This window comes from Osmerus eperlanus, chromosome 4 (assembly GCF_963692335.1).
Source record: "Osmerus eperlanus chromosome 4, fOsmEpe2.1, whole genome shotgun sequence".
Lineage (NCBI taxonomy): Eukaryota > Metazoa > Chordata > Actinopteri > Osmeriformes > Osmeridae > Osmerus > Osmerus eperlanus.
Window position 1 is genome coordinate 4,685,745 of NC_085021.1, and position 25,875 is coordinate 4,711,619.

A 25,875-nucleotide genomic window follows, 5' to 3' on the forward strand; every position below is an offset into this window, starting at 1 on the left:
GAAACCCTATACTCTTATACTAATAATTATCAATTGGAGTATTAATGGAAAAAACGAAAAAGCTACTTGAGAAAGAAGCAGACTGAAGGGTTGCATTTGAAGGTTATACTGTCACACTGACTGAATAATGAAATGACGTGAAAAAATGAAGATAGGTGGCACATTGGCTGGTCAATTCCCATGATGCAAGGCGGTAAATAGTGTTAAAATTTGCTGATAAGTTTGCCGTTTGTTCGAAATACAAATGTGACTTCATGAATTTCGTTTTTTAAATGTGTCTGCTTAGAATGAAGTGTTTTGTTGAGTGGAAATTGTCATTGTTGTGCTGGTTTGCCATTGTAGCCATGAGTTAAATGACTGTTATGTTTCATAAGAAGAGCTGGATTATTACACCATTAGTGTTTACGCAGTAATTAGCTTCTTTCAGCTAAGAATCTGCCGTGTCACTTTGCGAGGACCTGCCAACTGACGCAAGCTCAGCGGCGTTTGAGGTGCCCCTCAATATTTAAATATATATATAACTAGATCATAGTAAATGGACGTTTATTAAGTTTATTCTCGAAGTACTTTCAATAATTCAAAGTGCAATTGAAAGTATTGCGAAGTATACTTTTGAGGCACTAAATGAAGTATAGAACTGAAAGTGCACTACACAGGTTACTTTAGAGTATTCCAAGGTATACTTTTAAGTACTTTAGGAAGTATACATCATAAACTGAAAGTGCACTACACAGGTTATTTTAGAGTATTCCAAAGTATACTTTTAAGTACTTTAGGAAGCATACTTTATGAACTGAAAGTGCACTACACAGGCTACTTTACAGTATTCCAAAGTAAACCTCAAATACACTATAAGTGTACTTTAAAGTGTACTAAATGACCTAAAAAGTGGGCCAATTCAGTTTACTTAGTACAAAAATAGTATATAAATAAGTACACTGCTAGTATACTTTAAGTTACATGATAATAGTATACTTTTTTTATACTAAGTATACTTACAAAATAAACTTGTAGTATACTTCTTTTTTGTAAGGGCATTGCATTCCGCCAATGTTAAACCATTTGTCATGTGTATGAATAAATGGTGAAATCAACCACGTGAGTGTCTTGACTGAAACACAAATTTAATACACACGCACTATACAGCAAAGGTTTATAAAATGTTGCGCTGATAATGCCAGTGTTGTCATACTGCTGCAAGTTCAGGGTATTGCGCAATAGCCAAGAAAACAAGCATCTCAACCTCGCGTTCTTAGCGTTCTTCGGATTGATAAACAGCCTTTAGACGGGCTCTGCTTTGTGTTTGGCGCTGCCACCTAGCGTTGCTGGGAAAGATGAGACGTATACAGTGACGTAACGACGTGGCTCTGTGGTGGCTCTCTAGCCCGTGGAAAAGCAAACCGGTTCTTAGAAGGCTCGCAAATTGAACCAGTTCCGAACCGGCTCTAGCACCAGCTCCGAACTAGCTCCCGGTTCACTTTGGTGGAAAGGGGGTATAAGTACGACCACCGTATTAATTACTTTAGAGGCAGGGAACATTTACACACACCGTGGAACTATCTTGCAAGATTCCACAAGCAAGGGAAGCATATTCTCTACCCAGGCCAGTAGGGGGGAGTGAGGATTTGCTAGAAGTCAACTATCCTCTTGTAATGGGCCAAGCTTCATAGGAGCACCTGACAGGCCTGGCTTCAGGTACAGTGACACCGACAAATGAAAGCCTGGGCAGAGGCGACGTTTACCTCCCCCTCCAGGTCAGGGAACAGTGGCGGCTGGTAACAGTAGGCACACTGAAAGGGAGAGGGAACAGAAGCAGAGTTTGGCAAGTTTTTATGTCCATACTCTACCCAGAGTAGATGGGAGACAAAGACAGCAAAGACCGGTCTCTATCTGCTATTGGTTAAATAGCTCTGTCTGATCATTGGACTGGGGGTGGTACCCAGAGGAGAGACAGATGGTAGCACAGAAGAGAGCAAAACCCTCCATAATTGGGAGATGTACTGTAGCCCCCAGTCTGACATCACATCCTAAAGGAGTCCAAGCAGGGGAAACCCAGGATGAGAAGATGCAATAAGCAAGCCCAAACATAATCTGCAGATTCAGGTTTCCGTGTCAGTTCTTCAGGGCTGAATCTCTGCATTTTTGATACGTTTTAATATTGTCCACAGTAGCTAGTCTAACGTGAACGTTACTGTATCAGTTTCAGGGTTGACAGACTTCCTTCGATTGCTATCACAGACCTACCTACACTGGTAGCAATGGGCTCTGTTTACAGGTTAAATATTTCGAAAGAGACGTAATATGAGTTGACAAGTTGTGCTCGCGAATTACGTTTGGGCCTGGCAATAAGTCAGGGATTCAGTGCCAATGAGGATCCTCATTGGCAAGGATCAATTGAATGGATCAAGCTTGGTGAGTGACTCTACATAGCAGATGTCAGTCTGGCTATGAGGTGGGAAATGATGCAAACTATCCTTGAGTTTTCCATCTGAAACAAAGACGCCTGTTGCTTAAAATGCAGATCACACTGGACCAGGAAGGATCAGCATTTCCTGGAGTCCACAGAAAACTGTTTGGGTCTGTAGAGATGAGGAGCTGGTGGTGTGATCAGTGGCGAAAATCTGCTTCAATTTTGGGGGGGACAATTATATGAAATTTTTTCAAGAGAAATTCCTGAGGGGGACACCAAAATTACTGCTGTAACACAAAGCCTAAATTGTAATATGTTAACTGTATATTATTAATATTATTTAAATTTCCGTATGTTTGCAGTGATTTATTGGGGGGGACAAATCCTATTTTTCCCAGGATGGGGGTTCCCCCCCCCCCCCAGGGTAACACTTGGTTGGATGAGAGATTGATGCTAAGTGAATGCAAGGGGGTGGATTGTGTGTGTGCATGAGTGAGAGTGAGGAAAATAGGAGACATGTAAAGATCATACTAACCACTTAAAGCAGGTGTACTGTGGACTACCTATGGTCGTTTTTTGCATGTCAATTATTATTTATTTATTTATTGGTTGTCAACTGCATTACACGTATTGTCCACAAGATGGTGAGCCTTATCCTGCAAGATTAGAAAATGGACAAATGGATGCATGTACATTTTTATTTTATTTTACTTTATATCTTTATATTATAATTTTATTGGCATACTTACGGATTCGGCAAAAAAAAATTCACTGCACATTGTACTTTTATGATGGAGTATGTGACAAATAAACTTTGATTTGGACTGGAATCAAAAAAATCATGAGAAGAGGAATTGAGGAGTGTGTGATTGTGTGTGTGTGAATATTTAATATGCCAGATGCAAGCTGTATCAATAATGCTAACAATCTTACGCCAAGATACAAACGAGTACCCAGACTGCCCCGACATGCACTCACACATGCACAAACACACAAGGGGTAGGGGTGTCCTGGCATACGTGCTCTACACCTACAGCCCAAGGGTGTGGTTTGAGTTAATGATTGACAGCGATAACAGATCTGTGTATGTTTGCTTTCTGTGTGTGTCCATTATTGAATGACAGCATATGTGTGTCTGTGTTAGTGTGTGTGTAGATTTTAACAAAAGCCTTATTCAGTGGGCTTGGCTCCATATCAACAAGTCTGTGTGAGCGTTTGGAGGTGTGGAGTGTGTGCATGCGTGTGTAGAAAATGTGTTGCTCATGCCAATGACTCCAAGAGGGGAAGGCCAGTGATCAGATTGTCCTGGTGTAACCTGGGTGTTCATGCTATGACATTGTGCTATCAGATCCCTGATAAACTTCTACTAGCAACACTCCAAAACTACTGCGCCATTAAGAAACTACTTGTAGCTACTAACCCTTGATGGCAATTACACCATTTGGTTGCTTCAATGAGGCTGAAACAATCCTGTGATGAGAAAGGAGAAAATATTGTGTGTTGAATAACAGGCTGGTGTACGATACTGTCTTTGTAGCCATGTTAAAGTTGTTCCATCTCTCTCTCTCTCTCTCTCTCTCTCTCTCTCTCTCTCTCTCTCTCTCTCTCTCTCTGTCTGTCTGTCTGTCTGTCTGTCTGTCTCTCTCTCTCTCTCTCTCTCTCTCTCTCTCTCTCTCTCCAACCCTCCCCTTTTGTCTTCCTTCCCCTTATGTCTCTCTTTCTCCCCCCCCCTCTCTCTCTCCCTTGCTTCAACAGTGGCAGCGAATTTGGGCTGCTGCCAGAGGAGGCTGTCCATGCCGTGCAGCTGAAACTTTCACAAGCCAAGGAAGAAAAGAGACTCGAGGACAGTGATCCCAGAAATAAAAGAAAAAAATAGAGAAAAGAAGAGAGGGAGAGAGAGAGAGAAAGAAAAAGCATAAGAGAGGAAAGCATAATGCCTTTCTAGCTTCTACTGTTCTTACTCTTTCTCCTACCGGCTCTCTCTGTCTCTCACACACACAAACGTGTCTTTTGTTGGATAGTTTAATGTACTTGCACTCTGGTTTGGGAGGGGTGAGCGTTGAGAGGAGAGAGAAAGGCAAAGGTAGGTGTGTGGTGGGGGGGGGGAGGGGTACGGTTCAGCGAGTTCAGCTGAGGAGAGAAATAAATGCATAAACAACAAAAGGAGGTGACGTCACACAGTGTCTGAACCGAGGACAGAATTACATGGAGGAACTGGATTCACACTTATCTCAGTGTAGATGTGTGTGTGCGTAAATAGTGTTTGCAAGAGTGTCTGTGTCCTTTGCACTGTCTACAAGAACAGAATTGAGGGGAGTTTTTTTGGCACAGCGAAGCTGGAGTATTATGGTCTGTTTGATACCTATGGTGAGTGTTTTGTGGCCAGGAGACCCCTGCTTGATTTTCTGTGTGTGTATGTGTGTGACTGTTATTTACCTGCGGCACAAAAAAGGATGCCACTAACAGTCATGGATAACAGACGTTTATCCTGTTCTTTTGACATTCGAATATGTTTGATTCAACAAGGATGATGGCATGGAAAGCCTACCAAGCATAGCAAGAATTAGAACAACCCACGACAACGCTCAATTGGCCAAGGGCAGCTTCCAACAGCTCTGAGGACTGCTCTGATTGGTTCAGGGCTGAGTCCGGATGAAGAAGCAGGAAGATGCCTGTTCTGGATAGTGTTTTGCGCTCAGTTTTGTCAGTTTTCTGGGCTTTGAGTTGGGGAGGAGTTCGGCTGAGTCCATGTGCTAAAACCCTCCTGAGGAGCAATGGGAGCACAGAGACCTGGGAATTCTGCCAAAAGGCCGACAAAAACATTTGTGACATTCTCAGAGACGTACCCCCCTCCCTCCCACTCACCTCCCTCCCCCACGTCCGCTTCCCTCTCTTCGTTGGTTAATTTAGCCTATCGAGCCCCCCCCCCTCCTACCACCACCTCTCAGGGGTTCTGATATTATCCCTGGATGAAGTGAGAGAGGAGTGGAAGGAGGAAGAAAGAAGTAGTACAAAACTCTCGTCCAAATAGCGTAAGTACAGTAAATCTCTGGGATAGGATATCCTCTCCCTCTATCTCTTTATCTGTCTCTCTATCTCTCTTTCTTATGTCAACTTAGTGACAAAATGGCGGTCGTCTGGAATTCCACATTTTGAATAGGAGTTAGGTTAACATGCTTATGGCTTGGCAGAGCTTACATTTCTGCAGTGTGCCAGTACTGCACAGTATTTTTCACCTCAACCCAATGACCCTGGCCGTCTGTGGTACTGCTGAGACAAGGGTGTGTCTGTGTGTTTTGCAGGTTAGATGATTAACACCCAAACCCCTGCAGTCCCAGAGCACACCCAGCTGTTCTCTAGCAGTTTATTACAAGGCTCTCTCTTTCTCTCCCGTCTGTCTGTCTCTCCTATTTCTCTCTCATTTCTGTCTGTCTGCACTTTCTCTCTGTCTATCTGTTCGGAACAAGTAAACTTTTCACATATGCTTTCGCTCTCTCTTTTTCTCTCTCTCACCATATGCCCCACCCCTTCCCCCACCTCCTCACCTTCCCATCGCTTTCTGTCCCCTCCTCTCTTTTGCTATCTCTCTCTCTTTCTGTGTCCCTCCCTTCCTCTTTCTGTGTCTCTCCTCCCCCTCTCTCCCTCCATCTCCCTCCCACTTGGCAGGGATGCCAAAGTGGGCAGGCTGAGCAAGGAGAGAGCAGAGCAGAGGGCGATTCTGCAGGCTGGCAAACCGAATGTGTGTTATTTGGAGTGTATGTTATGATAATATATATACAATGCCGTTTATGCCGTGTGTGTTTCTATAATTTAGTCCACTGCCCCGGAGTGTTTTAGAGCTTTGTGATAATCTTTCTGTTTGTGTGTGTGTATGTCTGCGTGCGCCCTTCTGTCACCCCCTGCATGGACGTACGTTGTCACGCCAGAAGGAGGGGATTGTGGGAAGGGGGCGTAGCATTGAGAGGGTGTGCACTCCATTTCTGCACTCCCTTCTTCCCGCCATAACAGGCCTCTTCTCCTCCAGTTTTCCCTCTCTTCGGCCCTGCCAGTCGTCGCCACAGAAACGATGTCCAGGTATTTCTCCTTTTTTATCCTTAAACTCCTCTTTCTCAACTTCCTCTTGCCTTATTTCTCTCCTTTTCATGCTTGTTCTCTTAGTTCCTGTCTCCTCTCCCTCCACTCTTGTCATTACTCCTCATTTGAACCTTGCGGATGCCACGCTGCATTCAGCGCTCCGCCATCTTTGTTTTCAAATTTTTGTGAAAGGTTTTCTGTACACTGGATTAGGCTTGCCTCCATGATTTCTCATCTCTCTCCTCCCTGTCTGCTATGGAGAGACAAGCAGGCTTTGACAGACCAATAAACAATCTTGCCTGTGGGAAGTGCTGGACAGAGCAGGTGTCTCATGGTACTGATGGAATACAAGTGGCCATGTACCTGAGTGTGGAACACATGGCATAAGTGAGTCTCTATGAGTGCAAAAGGGTTGTGAATGTAAGAGTGTGCATGTGAATGTGGAGAAAATGTATGTAAAATTAAGTAAGTTTGAACACCATTTGTACTTAAATTAAAGTGTCACAGTTATTAAAGTAGCTGTGATAAAAGAGACAGACACACACATACAGCAGTCTTATTGCCACAGGTAGTCACGATGGGTAACAGCAGGGAAATATTTACCTTTCTTAACTTTCGCTAAACACTGTTGTGTTTCTCATGCCCCCTACCATGAAACCCTGTTATTTGGTGACTGTGTGTGGGGATGTGCATACATGCAAAGGGCGTACTGCGGCATGAAAGCTGTTTTACAGTGTCTGCTGAACTGTACTATTTGCGTGGGTGTTTCTTCATAACAGGAAACCCAGACAGGAACAAAACTTTGTCAGTATGTCAGACATGCTAGCATCCTGATAAGACACTTCTCTCATGGTGATGCAGAACAAAACAACAGTAACTGGCTGCAGTTGAGCTATTACACATCAGTCTGACAGATGGCTGGCATGTGACACGATTGACATTGGGCACCAATATTCATATTACTTGGCAAACAAAGGCAGGACACATTCACATTCTGTTTCCATCTATAGGGTGTGTCATGTTAGGCTGAAGAGTCATCTGTTATTCAGAATAGTGGATTTACTACAAATTATGTAAGATTTTTTTTATTAAACTTGGGTGCTCCTTCTTTTTCACAAGTTGCAATAGGCTGTGCTTTCTATAGAAAGTATATTTACTATTAAAAATGTATTTGTATTATGCGATAATTTTTTACATTCAAAGCTCAAAGGATTGCTTTCCTCTTGCATGTGCTACTCAACATTGAGTGACTCTAAACAACAAAAGACGAAATGTTTGATGCAAATTAAACGAAAAAGGCAAGATAAATAAATACACTCTGGGAGTGGAGTTGAACTTTTGTGTATCCATTAACGATCAGATAACTTGACTGCATGGAACAATCTAGAGTACATTACCTAAAATAGGGTGTTGTTAAAATGGCGACTCAATGCCACGTGTTGGGATATCAAGAAGATTTGTTTGTTACACTCATCAAGTCACTCATAGCGCCAACAAAACTAAATACGCATCCCTCTTTAACGCAAAAACAATCTTCCATCATTCGGCATTAACCCAAGGTAGCAGGGATTCGGACCTAAACAGTATGACAGTAAGATACTGTGTGTGTGGCAATGTGTTTCTTTCACAGAGAAAGAAGGAATGGGAAAAGGGAACATGATGAGAGAAATCGACAGAGACACTGAGAGAGAAGGAGAATGAAGAAAAAAAGAAATAGAGAGAGGCGTGGTGCGGAGAGCATTTTTCTCCGCCTTCTCCTATCCTCAGATGAACTTCTCATGTTGCCTCATAATGCTGATGTTTTTTTCACTCCTAGAGGCAGCCTGGCTCACTTCCTGCTTTCAGCCACCACTCGGCTGATTGGTCGATATATTTTCTCTATGGCCACGGCCAAGGAAAAGCAACAGGAAGTGCCTCGGCTAACACAGGACACGAGTATGCTTAACTCGAGTATGTTCACCCATATAGCCTTCAAAACTACAGATGTTCATATCTGTGTTAATTTTGGGGGGGAAACACACACATTTGTGGTCGGGTGTGTCAGTGCATTTCAGGATGTTTGAATGCATGTGTGTGTGTGTGTGCGTGTTTGTCAGAGCAACTAAGAACTAAGAGCACAAAGGGGAAATGGGGGACGACTAGCGAGAAATAGAGGAAACAACTGGGAGTAGGGGGGTGGGGTTGGAATAGAGCCAACAGAATCTGAGAACTAAATTCAGGGAGTCAGGTGGCTGAGCGGTTAGGGAATTGGGCTAGTAATCTGAAGGTTGCCAGTTCGAATCCTGGCCGTGTCAAATTTACATTTACATTACATTTACATTTAGTCATTTAGCAGACGCTCTTATCCAGAGCGACTTACAGTAAGTACAGGGACATTCCCCTCGAGGCAAGTAGGGTGAAGTGCCTTGCCCAAGGACACAACGTCATTTGGCACGGCCGGGGAATCGAACTGGCAACCTTCTGATTACTACCCTGCTTCCCTCGCCACCCTACTTGCCTTGGGGGAATGTCCCTGTACTTACTGTAATTCACTCTGGATAAGAGTGTCTGCTAAATGTAAGTTAAGATAGGTTACATTGCACAATTTTGAGAATTTAAATGCTCAGTCTCTGCCCTGCTCACATTTATCACATCCTGGTGTCACCTGGTGTTTTGCTCAGCTCAGTATAGTACCTAGTGTGTGTGTTGATGTGGAGCGCAAGCTTCCTACCCTCACCCTCCCAGACACACATACTATCCCCCCCCCATCAGTCTGTAATTCATAAAAAGGCATTCTTCTGGGAATGGGCATGGAAAAGCTGGCATAACAATAACAAACGAACACTCCCTGGCTCCCCATGTTGACTCCTGTAAGAGACAGACAATATCAGTCACCAGTTAAAGTGGGGGGGCTGGAGCTTACCCTTGCATTAAAATCATTGTTTGCTAGAAGTTATTTCTACTAGTGTCGTATTCGTCATCATGCCATTGATTGTGGGGCATTCTACCCCTAACTCCCTATGCCTGCCACCACCAAGCCCCCACCCCCTCACATTTGCCACCTCCTTCATTGCCTCATTTAAATTCTGGCTGGCACACAGAAGCTGCCCATTACTTGGCACTGGGCAGAGAGAGAGAGAGAGAGAGAGAGAGAGAGAGAGAGAGAGAGAGAGAGAGAGAGAGAGAGAGAGAGAGAGAGAGAGAGAGAGAGAGAGAGAGAGAGAGAGAGAGAGAGAGAGAGAGAGAGAGAGAGAGAGAGAGAGAGAGAGAGAGAGAGAGAGAGAGAGAGAGAGAGAGAGAGAGAGAGAGAGAGAGAGAAAAACCACAAGAAGCCGTACCAAAGCATTCATCTTGCCTTGTGGACAGACCCGTCGATTCTTTAGGTATTTCGCCTGTCTCTCCTTCAAATATGTTACTTCTTTTTGCGTGGGGGTTCTTGGCGGAGGTGTTGGCAGGATTTGCTAATTGATTAATGTGTTTATGTCTCCTGGATTGGCTGAGGAGTAAATCTGATGACTCTTGCGTCCTTGCGACTGCAGGAGAGAGAGAGCAAAGGCCTACTGTATTGTTTCAGTGAAAGCCTTAGATTATCTTTTCCCGGGATAAGGCAAGAAAGAAAGAATGACTTGTCGCGTTTTCAAGACTTCCAACAGCTTGACAGAGAGAGTTACCTCTTTGCCAGAATAAGGTAGCCATTTTATGTCAGATGAACAGAAAGAGGGTGCTGTGTTTGATGATGACAATCCCTCTCTACAATTTTAAACACTGCCAGTGACTTGGCTTTCAAAACTGCTTGGGTTTTCTGTGTTCTGTTTGCTTTGGAGTCCTTGACGCACATCTTGGTATAGTCAGGGGTCTCCATTTACTTCCATTCACATCGTAGTTCACTGTTTGCACTTGCACAGTTGTCGTCAGTTTTTTTCTGTTTAAAAGGTTTTTGTGTTTTCACACATAGCTCTGTTTTCTACAACTATCTATTCTTTGAACACAGACCTGGCATTGCATGTCAATGAATAAAAAGTGTAAAGCATTATAATAACACAGGCAACTAGTGACATTCTATATCACCTTATGCTGCTTTAAAAGTAACAAGGCTATTCCACAAAATTAAAATGACAGCATTAAACACAAGTTAGTTTACACATTGTCAAATTACTTATGGGCAAGGCCTATATTACAACAAAGTGCTGTCAGAAATACACATTTACACTGTATCGTATGAGAGAGTTAGGAGAGTGTTATACAGAATGAAATGTGAACCCAGTTTCACATTGCTGATAGGGCAGTAGTTTTGGAGCGTGATCTCGTCTTCCTTGGCTGGGTTAGCATCTACTAGACCAGGAAATCAACCACAGAGAAACATTTCCTGATTAGCCCATGACGGAAGCAAGATATCAGGGGCCAAAAGAGGACACAACATTAGGTTTTTAGGCCTTTCAAATGCTGTTATTCAATCATTGCATGACATAGAAAACAGACTATTTGAACATATGTATCATAGAGAGATTAAATTAGACCAACTATATGGACCAGACTTTTGGCTTGGTTTTGAACTTTTAGCAAATAGAATCAACTCCTAAATGCAGCTGCTCTACTGGCTCATGTCAAATTTGTGTGTGCCCTGTTTCACAGACAAAGCTGATAGCCAGAGGCGAAGGCCAGAATCTAATGGTCCCCACATGACTGTCCACGTCTGGTGTTCATGGAATTAGAGAATATGGCTTCAGTGTTTGGAATCAGACCAAATCTGGTAAAGACAAGTGACAATAGACAGTCAAGTCAGAATGACAACTGTTGGCCTGTGTAAATAACTTGCGTGTTGAAGTTTGAGGTACAGTTGGATCAAGTTTTCCCCTCTCTCTCTAAAATTGCAAAAACATTGATGATTCATTAACATTTTGTATCCACTACCACACTGCTAAACTGTAACCCAAAAGCCCTCTTATTTGCAGAGCGTTGCTATGCTTGCAACTTCCACTAAGCCAAGTAGCTTTCTGGTCTGCCCTTTTCACAACCTCACTGCATTTCACTGTGTCTCTTTCTCCGCCTTCCAGACAATATCTATCTCTACTATTGATTGAGAGTTCTTGGCAACCAAACATGTTGTATGTGTGCGTGTGTAGATTTGGCCAGTCCTATGGTGGCAGAGTTGGGCTCAGTGCCAACGTTACACCTGTCTGTCTGTCTGGTGCAATCAGACTGGAGAGGTCCTCTGCATGCTAATGAGGGGCTGGTCGCCATCTCCGGGGGCCCTGGCTCCCATACTAATTTATGCAAAGTGGGTTCCAACCCCGACGCACCCCTCCTTCACTATGTCTGCCCTCACTCCCCACCCCCAGGCCTGGCATCTAGGCTGCCACCCGTTAACCCCTTCCGCTGCTGTGCCAGGGGAGATACTTGCAGATGCCCCTCTTGTGCCTGCTTGCCTTGCTTCCAATTAAGCTAGTATCTCAAAAGAGCCATCATAGAATCATCAGTGTTGTGTTCAGTTTTCAGGAAATTTGAATCTGAAGTGGCTTTTGGAATTTTATCATGATCTTCCTAGACTAGAACAGAATTTGGTTCTATTTTTTATTTTCTACATATATATTGTACTGAATACAACCTATGTGCACTTACAAAAAAGAAGTATACTTCAAGTTTATTTTGTAAGTATACTTAGTATAAAAAAGTATACTATTATCATGGTAAGTATACTAGCAGTGTACTTATTTAAATACTATTTTTGTACTAAGTAAACTGAATTGGCCCACTTTTTAGGTAATTTAGTATACTTTAAAGTAAACTTATAGTGTATTTGAAGTTTACTTTTGAATACTGTAAAGTAGCCTGTGTAGTGCAAGTTCATGAAGTATACTTCCTAAAGTAACTCAAAGTATACTTTGCAATACTTTCAAGTGCACTTTCAATTAATGTAAGTACTTCAAGAAGTAAACTTAAAAATGTCCATTTACTATGATTTACTAATATATTTAAATGTTTAGGGGCCCCTCAAACGCCGCTGATCTTGCGTCACTTGACGAGAATGCGGCCCCTCGAGTCACACTGCAGATTCTTAACTAAAAGAAGCTATTTACTGCATATGCATTAACGTTGTAAGAATCCAGCTCTTCACAACAATGACAATTACCACGCAACAAAACACTACATTCTAAGCATACACATTTAAAAAACGAAATTCATGAAGTTACATTTGTATTTGGAACAAACTGCAAACTTAGCAGCAAATTTTAACACTATTTACCACCTTGCATCATGGGAATTGGCCAGCCAGAATGTGTTCACGTCGTTATTTTGTTCTTCAATCAGTTTGACAGTATAACCTAAAAGGGAGTCTGTTGGCTGAGCGGTGAGGGAATCGGGCTAGTAATCCGAAGGTTGCCAGTTCGATTCCCGGTCATGCCAACTGACGTTGTGTCCTTGGGCAAGGCACTTCACCCTACTTGCCTCGGGGGAATGTCCCTGTACTTACTGTAAGTCGCTCTGGATAAGAGCGTCTGCTAAATGACTAAATGTAAAAAATAACCTTCAAATGCATAATGCAACCCTTCTGTCGGCTTCTTTCTCAAGTACCTTTTTCGTTTTTTCGATTAATACTCCAAATTTATAATTATTAGTATCAGAGTATAGGGCTTCAAAATGTTTTGGCAGTAATTAAGGTTACAGCTTCAGTACCAAAAAGATTCAATGTGCAATGCATTATAGATTTTCCTGGACATGAATAATTAGAATATACAAGATGGATCTAAAAAAATTAACCTGTAACGTACTTACTTTTCAAATATATAAGTATACTTTTTCAAAGTATACTTCTTAAAAGTATATCAAAAGTGAACTATTTTCAAAGTATACTTCTTAAAAGTATATCAAAAGTGAACTATTTTCTAAGTTTACTTCTTAAAAGTATATCAAAAGTGAACTAAAAGTGTACTATCCTTTTTTTTTGTATACTAATAGTATACTTTAATAAACTTCTTTTTTGTAAGGGCATGTACAAGTGGCACAGAGACAATTTATTAAACTAAAGTAATATAAATACGTAACATTTATGTATTCTTTATTTAGGTGTCATGTATCCAGTCAGGGATACTGCGTCATTTGTTTTCCTGAATTTGGCCAAAGACGTCTCTGCCATTTTGATGAGCATACTTTAAGTTTTTGCCTGCCATTCATTCTCAGTTTTTCTCTATCCATTCGAACATTGTGTCCCAATTGCTGTCTTTAGAAGACAGAAAAAGGACCGCTGGTTAGAGTAGGTGCAATAAAAAACAAACAGGTTCATGTGTAACACAATTGTTTAGCAACAGACCTAAAATGGCCGACGCGAAAGAGGCCATTTTGTTTTCTTGTTTTGTTTGTGGAGCAGTATCCATGCTTTGTGTTCAATCGAAGGCAGCTGGTAGCAGCCATATTTTCAGGCACCTGTGTGTGTACCACCATCTGAGAAAACAGCAGCATGCAAAGGGCCAGCCTGCTGGAATGAGCTCAGATTTTTTGGCTAAAACGGAAACAAATTACTGGCACTGTCGAGTAGCTTTTTTCCCTCCCTCCGTCTCTCGATCACATGCCAGAGTCTCGGGAAGCCAGTGAGTTATTCCTTGGGCTTTCACACTTCAGCCCTTTCCCTCTTCGGTATCTGCCTGACATTTCAGTTTCCTATTTCTTTTGGTGTTTTTTACGTGTAGTTTATCTATACTTGTTACATGGTTTCTCTGACAGATTTACATAAGACATGACAATGTGTAAGTACGTCTCTTTCAGGGTTATCCTCCATCGTATCAAGGTGTTAAACATTTCAAAATTTTTGGCAGTCGAAGACCACAGTTGCTAAGCGCTTAAGTCCTGATTTTGAACCAATTCCAGAAACCGATCCAAACGAAGGCTCAGTAGAAAGAAAGGGGAGACCTTGTAAAATACCACATTACACTCCTCTAAGCAGGGGGTCTGTATCTGGGAACACAATACTGTATCCGTAAATCAAACAATCTGCTAACCTCAAAAACAAACCACAACAAGCCAGTGTCAGTTCTGCTTACCTCTGGACAATATGTTTGGTCTCATACGTTTGTTTCATGTATGACACTGGTGAACTAGACTGAGCTAACTAACAGTCTCTCTCTGTTTATCTCCCTCTCTATACAGGTATAATAGCTGTATGTGTGTTATCTGACATCATGGCTGCTGCCTGGTGCTGCTGTCCTTGGGGCTGAGGTAGTAGATTGAATAGTTGTGGAGGCGTGCAACCTCCCTCTGAGATAACTATACAATCTACTGTCTTTCCTAAGGTGACAGCTGAGTCAGCCAACAATCAACTACCTTTACTTGATGGAAAGGCCATTCATCTGATCCATCATGCAGGGTTGGATCCAAACAGACTTTCTGGGAAAGTTTCACTTTGGTCAGCAACCAAACATTAACAGTATTATGTATTTTGTAACTTTTAGAGATTGGGTAGTCTCAGGTTGAGGTAGTAGGTTGTATAGTTTGGTGGGAGGGATGGCACCCCGTCTCAGGCGATAACTATACAGTCTATTGCCTTCCCTGAGGACCTCACTAGCTTCCATCCAAGTGCTCTGCTTTCCTTGCGTTTAAAAATAAAGATGATACCGGTAGGATGTTGATTCTTCCAAACAGCGGTTTATTGTAAAGTTCACTTTCATATTTTGTTGTTGTTGATAAGACACATTCACACATGTGGATATACAGTATGAACACTGACACGTTTACAAATAGATGTTCCACAACTGCCTGTCCAATCTTATGTGCTGCTCTCGAAAGAGCTTGTCATTGTGCTTGTCATTAATTATTATATAAACAATGACATATTATTTTTTCAAAAGTGGGCAAGGACATTAGTTTTAAAAAGTTATGTCACAAACAATTCTGTGTACGCACATGTAAGCATCAATGTTGTTTTGACATTTATCAGGTAAAAATACACATAAAGAATAAATCGCTGAATTCTGAAGTATGTGAAGCATCTCATTCTTTGAAGTGAAAATGCATCTGATTCTATCAAATCATGAACCACTGATCACATGGTGGCAAGATGTTAATTGAAAGAGACGACCAACAAAATTTTGTCTCTTAGTAGTTACCACCCTCTAGTGGAGCCATGGAGAAAAAAACTTGGATAGAGAAGTGACAGGTAGGATTTGTGACAAAGGAAAAGTAATGGAGAGGTCAAAATAAGTGGAACAGCTCAAACATATTCAGAAATTCCCCCCAAAATTATGACTGACTATAAAAATATACAATCATTAATTAAATTGGCTTGGCTGGAAAGCTAAATATCCAAAAAAGTCCCAAAAGGATAACATCCCAACATATACTCCCCATTTGGGTTTTCAGGGTGTGGTTCTTGCTCCTGAAACATACACTGCGTTGCGATTGGCTCCACTCCCTGTCAATTACATATTACCACTCTCTTCCCTATAGCAACAGCCCGCCCCCTGCACACACCATCTCCATATTTGGTGGTAGGCCTGCTGGATCTTGGGGATGCGATAAGCATAGACCACCGGATTGACTGCCGAGTTAGCATGGGACAACAGGATACCTGTGGAACATATAGTATACTGTACTTGTGACACGATACTTTAGTTATCATTATAATGAACACTTCAGAGTACTTAAGCATTTTTCTTATTCTTTCAAAAGTATTTATATATAAACAAAATTATATGTACTTAATATTATATATACTTGAAATACAATTACGGTCTTTCATTTAAAGCAGCGGTGTCAAACTCATTTTAGGTAAGAGGCCACATACTGCCCACTTTGATCTCAAGTTTGCCAGACCAGTAAAATCATGGCATAATAATGCATACATAACAACAATATTTCTTGATGTTTAAATCCTTGGTGAAGGTTTTGGATGATAAACCCTATTTTAAGGTCTTTCTACAACAAACTAGAAACATAATGACCAAAAACTCAGACATCAGCCCACTGTTTAGCTGCCTGGGCTCTCCTCTGCTGATTCCCTTGCTTTGTGACCCGTTTGACGTCAAATGCTGCCTGTGGCAATGAGCGCTTCTGCCTCCGGAGCAGACATCGCATTTACGCTGTTTTTGAAGCAAATACTGGATCGATTAAAAAAATTACAAAACGTTTGTACTCATAAACCTGCATATTCTTAATAGACATTTGGATTTGGAATAGCAGTTACTTGCAGTTACTTTACGCTGTTTTTGAAGCAAATACTGGATCGATTAAAAAAATTACAAAACGTTTGTACTCATAAACCTGCATATTCTTAATAGACATTTGGATTTGGAATAGCAGTTACTTGCGATTTATGTCTTTCTGCAATTTACAAACTTAGCAAAGACATCAGACGGGCCGAGATGGACGCCCTGGCGGGCCGGATCCGATGTTTGACACCCCTGATTTAAAGGATACTATTTTCTTTAAAATGTTATTTAATAACTCTTAAAAATGCGTTATGTAATTAGACTACCAAATTATGCAGTTAGGCTTAATAATGTACTTAGCTACATCCAAACACAGCCAACCTGATTCAAGGAGAATCAGACCTGCCTGCATACAACGCCTCCTTTGGGACAGCCTCAGGACCCCGTATCAGAAGAGCACAGTTCATTATGTGCAGTGGCATCCAGCAGCCAGCAAAGAGGACCAGCACCAGTGCCAAGGAGCTAGCCAGCCTCCTCTCCCTGAGCAAGGAGGCCCGAGCCTGGGGCAGACTGTTTCGCAGACGGCCCTGGAGGTACCAGAAGAGACGGGCGTAGAGCAGGGTCATGACCAGCAGGGGCACCAGAACACAACCCAGGAAGTTGAAGTAAACCATGAATGGGAGGGAGACAACAGATAGAAAGGTGCAGTGTGGGAGGGGGAAGGAGGTGTCAAGGGAAGAGGAGGTGGTGGTTGTGTTGTTGAGGGTTGCCAGGTTGCTGTAGTTGTTCCAGACAAACAGAGGAGCGAAACCTAGCAGGCATGATATGACCCAGCAGAGGATTACGGCGACCGACAAACTCCTCTGAGTGGCCAAGTCCTAGTACCTGAAAAAAACAAAACAAAAACTGTGTACAGAGAGTGAGAGAAACGTAGAGACATGGGGCCCAACCATGCTGCTGCTAAATGGTCGTCACGTAGCTATCTAATGGCTAATGCTCTGGCCATTTGATGTTTTTCCTGTCACCTTAGGTGCAGCTTGCAGAGATTCTGTAAAATGTGCCATTCGAGTAGGCGGCACAGGGAGTGGTTGTGTCTGGAGAAGCGGCACATGAGAGTAGTGTTTGACTGTAAACAGTGTTGGGAAGGATACTTTCAAAACGTATTTTGTTACAGAATGCATGCCCAAAAATTTACAATATTTTGTAGCGTGTTACGTTACTCAATCTGAGTAATGTATTCTGAATACTTGGATTACTTGGATTACTTCCACATTGAATTGCATTTTAAAGGGCAGGAATGCGGCCATAAAATCCTGTTTACTAAACTGCGTTTCCCGATAATGATGGATCTTAGTTGTTACGAGGGTTCTCTACTAGCAAAATAACGAACCATCGTTATTTCTTACGTGCGTTTCCCGAACATGCTCGTAAGGAGAACCCTCGTACGTGTCTCTTAATAACTACTTGAGAGTGGATGAGAGGCATGCTTTGTCCAACCATGGTACGAGAGTTTGCATCCCCCGTGCATGTGATGGCCATTGCAGAAGGAAAGAACGAGAGGCAATGACATGGGAGCGATAAATGTAGTTGTGTTCGTACAGTGTAGAAACCACCAGATAGAAGTTCTGGTAAATGCATGGAGTTGCCTTAATTTATTTAGAGAGTGAATAAACTTGTGAAACAAATAAGTATCATACTGTAATCCATTGATTTCAACAATGTCACTGTATTCTAAATACCAACTATTTAAATTGTAGTTGTAACGGAATACAGTTACTCATAATTTGTATTATGAATACTTAACGCTGGTACATGTATTCCGTTACTCCCCAGCACTGACTGTAAACAACGGCCAGTAGGCCTACACCTTTAGGGATTATTACTGAGTTTTTATGTAAATTAGATTTTTAGGGTTCCTCCGATAGGAGGAAACCTATTTTTGTTAGTATTCTTATTATTAGGGTTCCTCCGGTAGGAGGAAACCTATTGTTTTTGTTAGTATTCTTATAAGGGTTCCTCCAGTAAGAGGAAACCTATTGTTTTTGTTAGTATTCTTATTATTAGGGTTCCTCTGGTGGGAGGGAACCTATTGTTTTTGTTAGTATTCTTATTATTAGGGTTCCTCCGGTAGGAAGGAACCTATTGTTTTTGTTAGTATTCCTATTATTATTATTTTTCCTCTTCTCCGCTAAATGGCTCAATAGCTCAAAAAGTCCTCGACCCAATTTTTTCCAATTTGGCCCAATGATACAACAGGTCACTCACTACTCCCAGCTAGTGGCCCATGTATGTCCATAGGTGGCGCTATAAGCCACGCCCAAAGTCTACGTGATTTCCCCAGCGCCCCATTTCTCCAAAATGGCTGAAAATTGGTATACTTGCCTTATTTCTCATGGGGAACAAAAAATCCTCAAGGACCCATCTATCATGGTCCGCCATGATAGATTTTGCTGTACTGTCCCAATTTGGTACAACCTTAAAAACCCTTCTCCTCATGAACCATAGATCCAATCGACTTGAAATTTGTTACAGATTTGTAGAATACATGTCTTTCTATATGGTCAAATTGAATAAGGAATGCAATACAAAATGGCAAAAGAAGTGTATTTATGTAAATGTACACATTGCCACAATATCTTTGTGTTAATAAATCAAATATAATTTTGATTGATGGTTTTTCAAACATTAGTGCCTTCAAGTTGACATCATGCTGAAGTACCATATGCAATTTCACCTTGATATTTCAATATATGATTGAATTCAATTGATTGGCTCCACAGCGCACGCACACTCATCCTGCCCCTTGACACACGAGCGAGCATGGCGATACACACACACATGCTTTCTGATAATTGTGTGCTGACCAAGCCCCCACCCTCGGTTTTTAGCTCCTGTTTCATTTAGCTTCCAATCGCAGCTCGCCATTACGAATATAATTTTTTTTCGGCGGCCATTGTTGTTTTCAACTGGAGTCGCATGATAGCCGTGTTGGAGGCAGCCACGTTCGGTAAGTCCTATTTTTACACATTTTAAGATATAATCAATGATTGGGTTTGTGAAAGTACACTACTCTTGAATTATGGTGAAGGTTTGAGCACTTTGAGACCTTTAGATCGTGAGTTTGAAGTGACAGAAAACCGAACTCGAAAAGTAGCTAGCTTTTTCCCTCTGTGTAATTAGTGAATCATTTAGCATCTCGGCGAATTCATCAAAAAGGTAGAGGAGGGCAGCTATTAGGAGAACAAGCGATTCCCCACAGACCCGTCGGCTCAGAATTTTGATGTGGGTTGTAAAAGTCTTTGTGATAAGCCTATGCGCTATGGAGCTAAATCAGGGCCAAATGTTTTGTTAATTCGAAAAGAAAATCTTTAGTTAGAAAACTAAAGCTTGACATTGAAAATGTAAGTTTTGGTCAAAAACTTGAAAAATAAAACCATGTATTCGAAGAAAAAATAGGTTTACCAATTTTTTTTTTCAAGTTGAATACAATTTCGATTAAAGTCTGGAATTATTTTGAATAAATTATTAATTTTCATTTTTCACATTTTGATTTTCACATAGTTTCACATTTAATGTTTTCAGATTTTTTTTTTTTTTTTTTACGGATGCCAATTTATTAATTTATTTATTTATTTCAGGTTTTTGCGTAGGGGCCGTGGCTTCAACTCAGAGGCGGGAGTTATGAGTGACAGCCTAACAAAGAGGCAGAAGACTCGGCAGTTGGAATGGCGTCCGCTCCGCCAAGGCAACACGCTGGCGCCAGCGCACAGCTAAGACATGTGAAAGATATTAGCCTTTTTGAGGGTATGTGTCAATGACAAAAAAATTCCACTGCGGGGATAATGTCCCAAAGTATCTATTCAAAAAGGCTAATATCTTTCACGTCTTACCTGTGCACTGGCGCCAGCGTGTTGCCTTGGCGGAGCGGACGCCATGCCAACTGCCGAGTCTTCTGACTGAAAAAAATAAATAATGAAACTCCCCCCAAAAATTTGAAGCCGTAAAAAAAAAAAATCCAATCTGAAAACATTAAATGTGAAACTGTGAAAATCTAAAAGTGAAAAATGAAAATTAATAATTTTTTCAAAATAATTCCAGACTTTAATCAAAATTTTATTCAACTTGGAAAATAAAATTGGTAAACTTATTTTTTCTTGGAATTCATGGTTTTATTTTTCAAGTTTTTGACCAAAACTTACATTTTCAATGTCAAGCTTTAGTTTTTCAACTAAAGATTTTTTTTTCCGAATTAACGAAACATTTGGCCCTGATTTAGCTCCATAATGCGCCAGGGAGACCGCATAGGCTTAGGCGGCAGCCATGTTTTGGTCGCATCATGTTCATAAGTTCACCATTTTACAGTTCGGTCTACACCAAAAAAAGACGAGCAGGGCAGCCTTCAAGAGATGTGGGAATTGTGCTTTACGCCAGATGTTTTTTTGTGTGATTTGTGCAAAACTTGCAAGTGGAGTAAACTGCGTCCCGAGGATACTGTACATTGTTTTGACGTTAGCCTCAGAGTCAGGCTCGGCTCGCCCACTGGCAGTGTGTAAACAATTTTGTATTTCACTCAATTCTACTCCAAAAACGTCAGGGAGGACTGCTTTTTGTAGACAAGGGCCTGCTAAAGATAGCCAGTATATCTGATTTTTCAAGGCGAGCCTGTTTCATTCGTCATATGCCCTGAGAAAGCGACCTAGTTAGCCAGGCTAGTTTTGCCAATTTCAGTAAGTCAGGCTATTTAAAGGTCTCTGACAGTCAGAATCACTGTTTCAGAATCACGAGCTGGTCTTTTGTCAGATGTGTATATATTGACCAGTTTAGAGCTTTAGAGCCTGGAATCGAACCCGTGTTTTGAGTGACTTTGCATGGGTCTCCATCAGGTCAACACATTTGGATTCAAGTTCAAGTAATGCCACTGCATTTCACAGTCAAAACTGTAGTTTATGTCAAGTGTAGATGGAAAAAGCTTTGTTTTTCACAACTGAACTGACATGGATCCTTTCTTCACTTTGACAGGTCTGGAGGGTCATGCAGAGGCCTGCTCAACAGAGTTCAATAGAGGATGCTGAAAGCAACAACAGAGAATGCTGAGAGCATCACAGTCCCCTTGCTGGGCTATCCCTCTCTAGCTGGACAGCTTCATTCAGCTGGCCTGCCCTGCCCTTGCCTGCCCTTGCCTGCCCGCCCGCCCGCCCTGATATCTTAAAGATTTGCTGAGATTTGACCCAACTTCCTGTTTGGTTGCTTTGTTGCCAAATTTGATTGGCTGTACCAGACAAACGGTTGTGAAAATCAAAAATCTGTTGAAGAATTCAGTGAGGGTTGCTCTGACGATGATGTGGGCCAATTCTGGGGAAGTTTGGACCAGAATTGAATGAGGAGTAGCAAAAAAACGTGTTTTCTTAATCAGTATTATACAGAAAAATCCAATATGGCGGCCGTTATAGGTTCTTGAGGCTTTTTTGTTCCTCATAATAAGGCATATTTAATGAATTTCAGAATTTTGGGACAAATGGGATGCAACTGGCATCACTTTGAAAATGGGAAAATTGGGGCGTGGCTGTAGAGGTTTAAAAGTAAGTAAGTAAGACTTTATTTATATAGCACATTTCATACAAGAATTGTAGCTCAAGGTGCTTTACATAAAATCAATAAAAACGATAATACAAGTGATAAAAGTAATAATTAAAATAGCAAATTATAAAAACAATAATATAACTAATAAAAGTAGTAAAACCCTTCTGAGATAAAATTACTTAAATGCTTCGGTAAAAAGGTAGGTTTTAAGCTGTCTTTTAAAAATGTCTAGCGTATTTGCTTCCCTAATATTTATGGGTAATTTGTTCCATAGTTTTGGGGCGTAATTGACAAAGGCCGAATCACCAATCTTCTTATGACTGCTTCTGGTGACCTCTAATAGGCCTGCATTTGATGATCGCAGTGTTCTAGCTGGTGTGTAGTTTATAAGGGAGTTAGCAATGTAGCTAGGTCCTTGTCAGTGTAGAGCTTTGTATGTGAGGAAAAGGACCTTAAAGTCAATTCTGAAGGTAACGGGGAGCCAGTGTCAAGTAGCTAGGACAGGACTAATGTGTTCTCTCCTTTTAGTTTTGGTTAATAATCTAGCTGCAGAATTTTGAATGAGCTGTAGTCTTTAAGTGGTTTTCTTGGGAAGACCAGTGAAAAGTGCGTTACAGTAGTCCAGCCGGCTGGATATAAAAGCATGAATTAACTTCTCTGCATCATTTTGCTTTATGAATGGTCGTACCTTTGCTATATTCCTCAGGTGAAAGAAAGCTGTTTTGGTCACTTTATTAATGTGAGAGTTGAAATTCAAATCTGAGTCCAGGATTACACCGAGACTCGTCACCTCTGGTTTAAGACAGGGGGTTAAGCCTCCTAGATTCTTAGTAAGCATCTCTCTTTTGGATTTGGGTCCACATAGTAGGACTTCGGTTTTGTCTTCATTTAATTTAAGAAAGTTATCATTCATCCATTTGTTTATTGCCAACAGGCAGTTGGTAATGGAATTGATGGCCGTTGCATCGTTGGGTTCAGTGGATATATATAGTTGTGTGTCATCCGCATAGCTATGGAAATCTATGTTATGTTCTCTGATTATGTCGCCGAGTGGTAACATATAAAGAGAAAAAAGTAATGGACCTAAGCAGCTTCTTTGAGCAACCCCATAGCAGTTCTCATGTTTCTTGGACCTATGGTCTCCTAAACTAACATAAAACTTCCTTCCTGTGATATATGATTTCATCCAGCTCAATACACTATCCGTGAACCCAATAAGCTTTTCCAGTCTATTGATTAGGATGTCGTGATCAATGGTATCAAATGCTGCACTGAGATCTAACAGGATAAGGATAGAGACTTTATTTGCATCAGAGTTTAGTCTGAGGTCGCTAATTATTTTGGTGAGAGCAGTTTCAGTACTGTGATATTTCCTGAAACCTGACTGCGAGACTTCCAGGATGTTATTTTCTTCAAGAAAATAATTTAATTGGACTAAAACTATCTTTTCCAGTACTTTACTAATAAATGGAAGGTTTGATATTGGTCTGTAATTTGCAGCACTTTGCAATTTGTTATCCAATTTGGGTTTCTTTAATAGGGGCTTTACAACAGCTGTTTTGAAGGCATCTGTGAAGACGCCAGTTATAAGGGATGTGTTTATAATCTCTAGCACCGGACCTGAGACACTATCAAACACTCGCTTAAAGAATGTTGTGGGTATAGGATCAATATCTGAGGTTGTGGAGTTAGATTCGCTGACAATTTTGGAAAGTTCACTAAGTGTGATACAGGTAAATGTGCTCATGGTTATGTTGCAGAATCTACTGATGTCAGTTTTGACCCCACTATTAATAATACTAGCTCTAAAAGGCTACCTCTGCCTAGACTGACATGCACCAACTCAGAGTATTGAGTTTCACATCCTTCTTATTGCACTCACTCTTATTCCCATGGGAGTCAATGGCAGCCCCTAGACCAGTACCGTAAAAAGTGGTGAAATTTGGCATGTTGAAACTGCAGACCATTAGTAACCATTAGTAATACCAAACATGGGCCATGTGAGACAATAGGTGGTGCTACGGCCACCCCCCAATTGTCCATTTTCAAAGTGATGCCAGTTGCATCCCATTTGTCCCAAAATTCTGAAATTCATTAGATATACCTTATTTCTCATGAGGAACAAAAAAGCCTCAAGAACCTGTAACGGCCGCCATATTGGATTTTTCTGTACAATAAAGATTTAGGAAACACGTTTTTTCGCTACTTCTCCTACAATTTTTGTCCAATCTTCTGCTGAATTGGCAAGTATCATCGTCAGAGCAACCCTCACTGAATTCTTCAACAGATTTTTTAATTTCAAAACCGTTTGTCCGGTACAGCCAATCAAAATCGTCAACAAAGCAACCAAACAGGAAGTTTGATCAAATCTCAGCAAATCTTTGAAATATCAACACCAAACTTGGTGTGTCACGTGGAAGACACTACATCATGTTCCCATGTGAGAAGGCAAATTAATATCTTCAAAAATGATTGAAATAAAGGAAATCTAATTTATTTCTAACGCTAAAATAATGCTTTACACATTCGCCGGTGCAAAACTGATACTATGATACAATCACAAGTTCATGAAGACAGAAAAAGTTGACTGTAAGATGAAAAATAGATTTATTGTGAATATTTGAAACATACATGCTTGGCTAATTGCTAGGGATATTTCCAATGAAAAGTCTCCCTTTGCTCCTCAGCGCGCGCGCTCCACATTCTCACACACTCAGCCTTTCCCTTGACACACGCGCAAGCTTGGCGAGACGCAAACACAACATTTTAGGAGAGTGTGGGCTGACCAAGCCCCCACTCATTCCTTGGCTTGAAGCGAAGGCCCTTGTGGATCTTGATGGTATTGCATTTCAGATTTGGTATCCCATTGGTAAGTCTGCAGCATGGACTTTTCTATACAGTGACAATTTGTGAAGAATATACATTTTTCAATGGTTCGCAATGTTTGGAGGAATCCGCCATTGCTGCTTGCAGCTATATTTGTATTTGTTCTTTCTTTCAGCATTCCACTCATAAGTTTGGGTTGGTTTACATGTGCTAAATGAACACATTTCTCATCATTGTCATTCTTTGTGTCACTGTACATGTACATTACGTAAACTGTCACCAAAAAAGATCTTTACGTCATACAGCGCCAACACTAATAACCAAGAAAATAAAACATGATACATGATACTCTAACACTTCAAATATTGTTGCTGGCATTATGCTATCACTAATACAATGAACGGGGGTTCCCAGGGTACTGTCACATTTTGACTTAGGATTCCTAAAAATACAAAGTATGTGTATATACGCTGGTATCTTACCTGAGAGGTGTGTGCACACGCAAGTAGCGGTCCACAGCAATAGCCAGCAGTGACAGGACAGAGGCCTGAGTTAGCACCAACACCACACAACTGAGAAGTAGGCATAGTTCAGGGGTCAAACACACCCAACCATCCAATAGCACGGCAAGAGGCACAGCAGCCATGCCCACCAGGAAGTCAGCCACCGCCAGTGACACCAGGAAGCAAAATGTTGGCTCTTTGAGAGAGCTGCGGACACAGACACACACAGCACACACTACTAACACATTACCTAGACAACATGCCACGGCAACCAACACCTCTAAGATAGTGTAGATAACCCAAGCCCATTCCGCCATTCTTGGGACGAGAAGTAGAACGCAATAAAGCAATATTCTTCTGATGA

The 25,875-nt window shown here is 41.3% G+C and overlaps 1 protein-coding gene and 1 long non-coding RNA gene across 2 annotated transcripts; one reads left to right on the forward strand and one right to left on the reverse strand.

Annotated features, from left to right (window-relative positions):
* The first annotated feature begins 4,536 nt into the window (after positions 1 to 4,536).
* LOC134018379 (uncharacterized) lies at positions 4,537 to 12,072 on the forward strand. Its single transcript, XR_009929931.1, has 3 exons — positions 4,537 to 4,777; positions 4,937 to 5,442; positions 6,337 to 12,072. It is a non-coding gene; the product is annotated as an uncharacterized LOC134018379 (long non-coding RNA).
* Positions 12,073 to 15,039: 2,967 nt separating this feature from the next.
* On the reverse strand, positions 15,040 to 25,828 carry LOC134018378 (adenosine receptor A3-like). The gene is given in 3 exon segments (XM_062458297.1): positions 15,040 to 16,022; positions 17,009 to 17,487; positions 25,491 to 25,828. Coding segments are annotated over 3 exon segments (966 nt in total). The 3' UTR covers positions 15,040 to 15,873.
* Between the last annotated feature and the right edge of the window lie 47 nt (positions 25,829 to 25,875).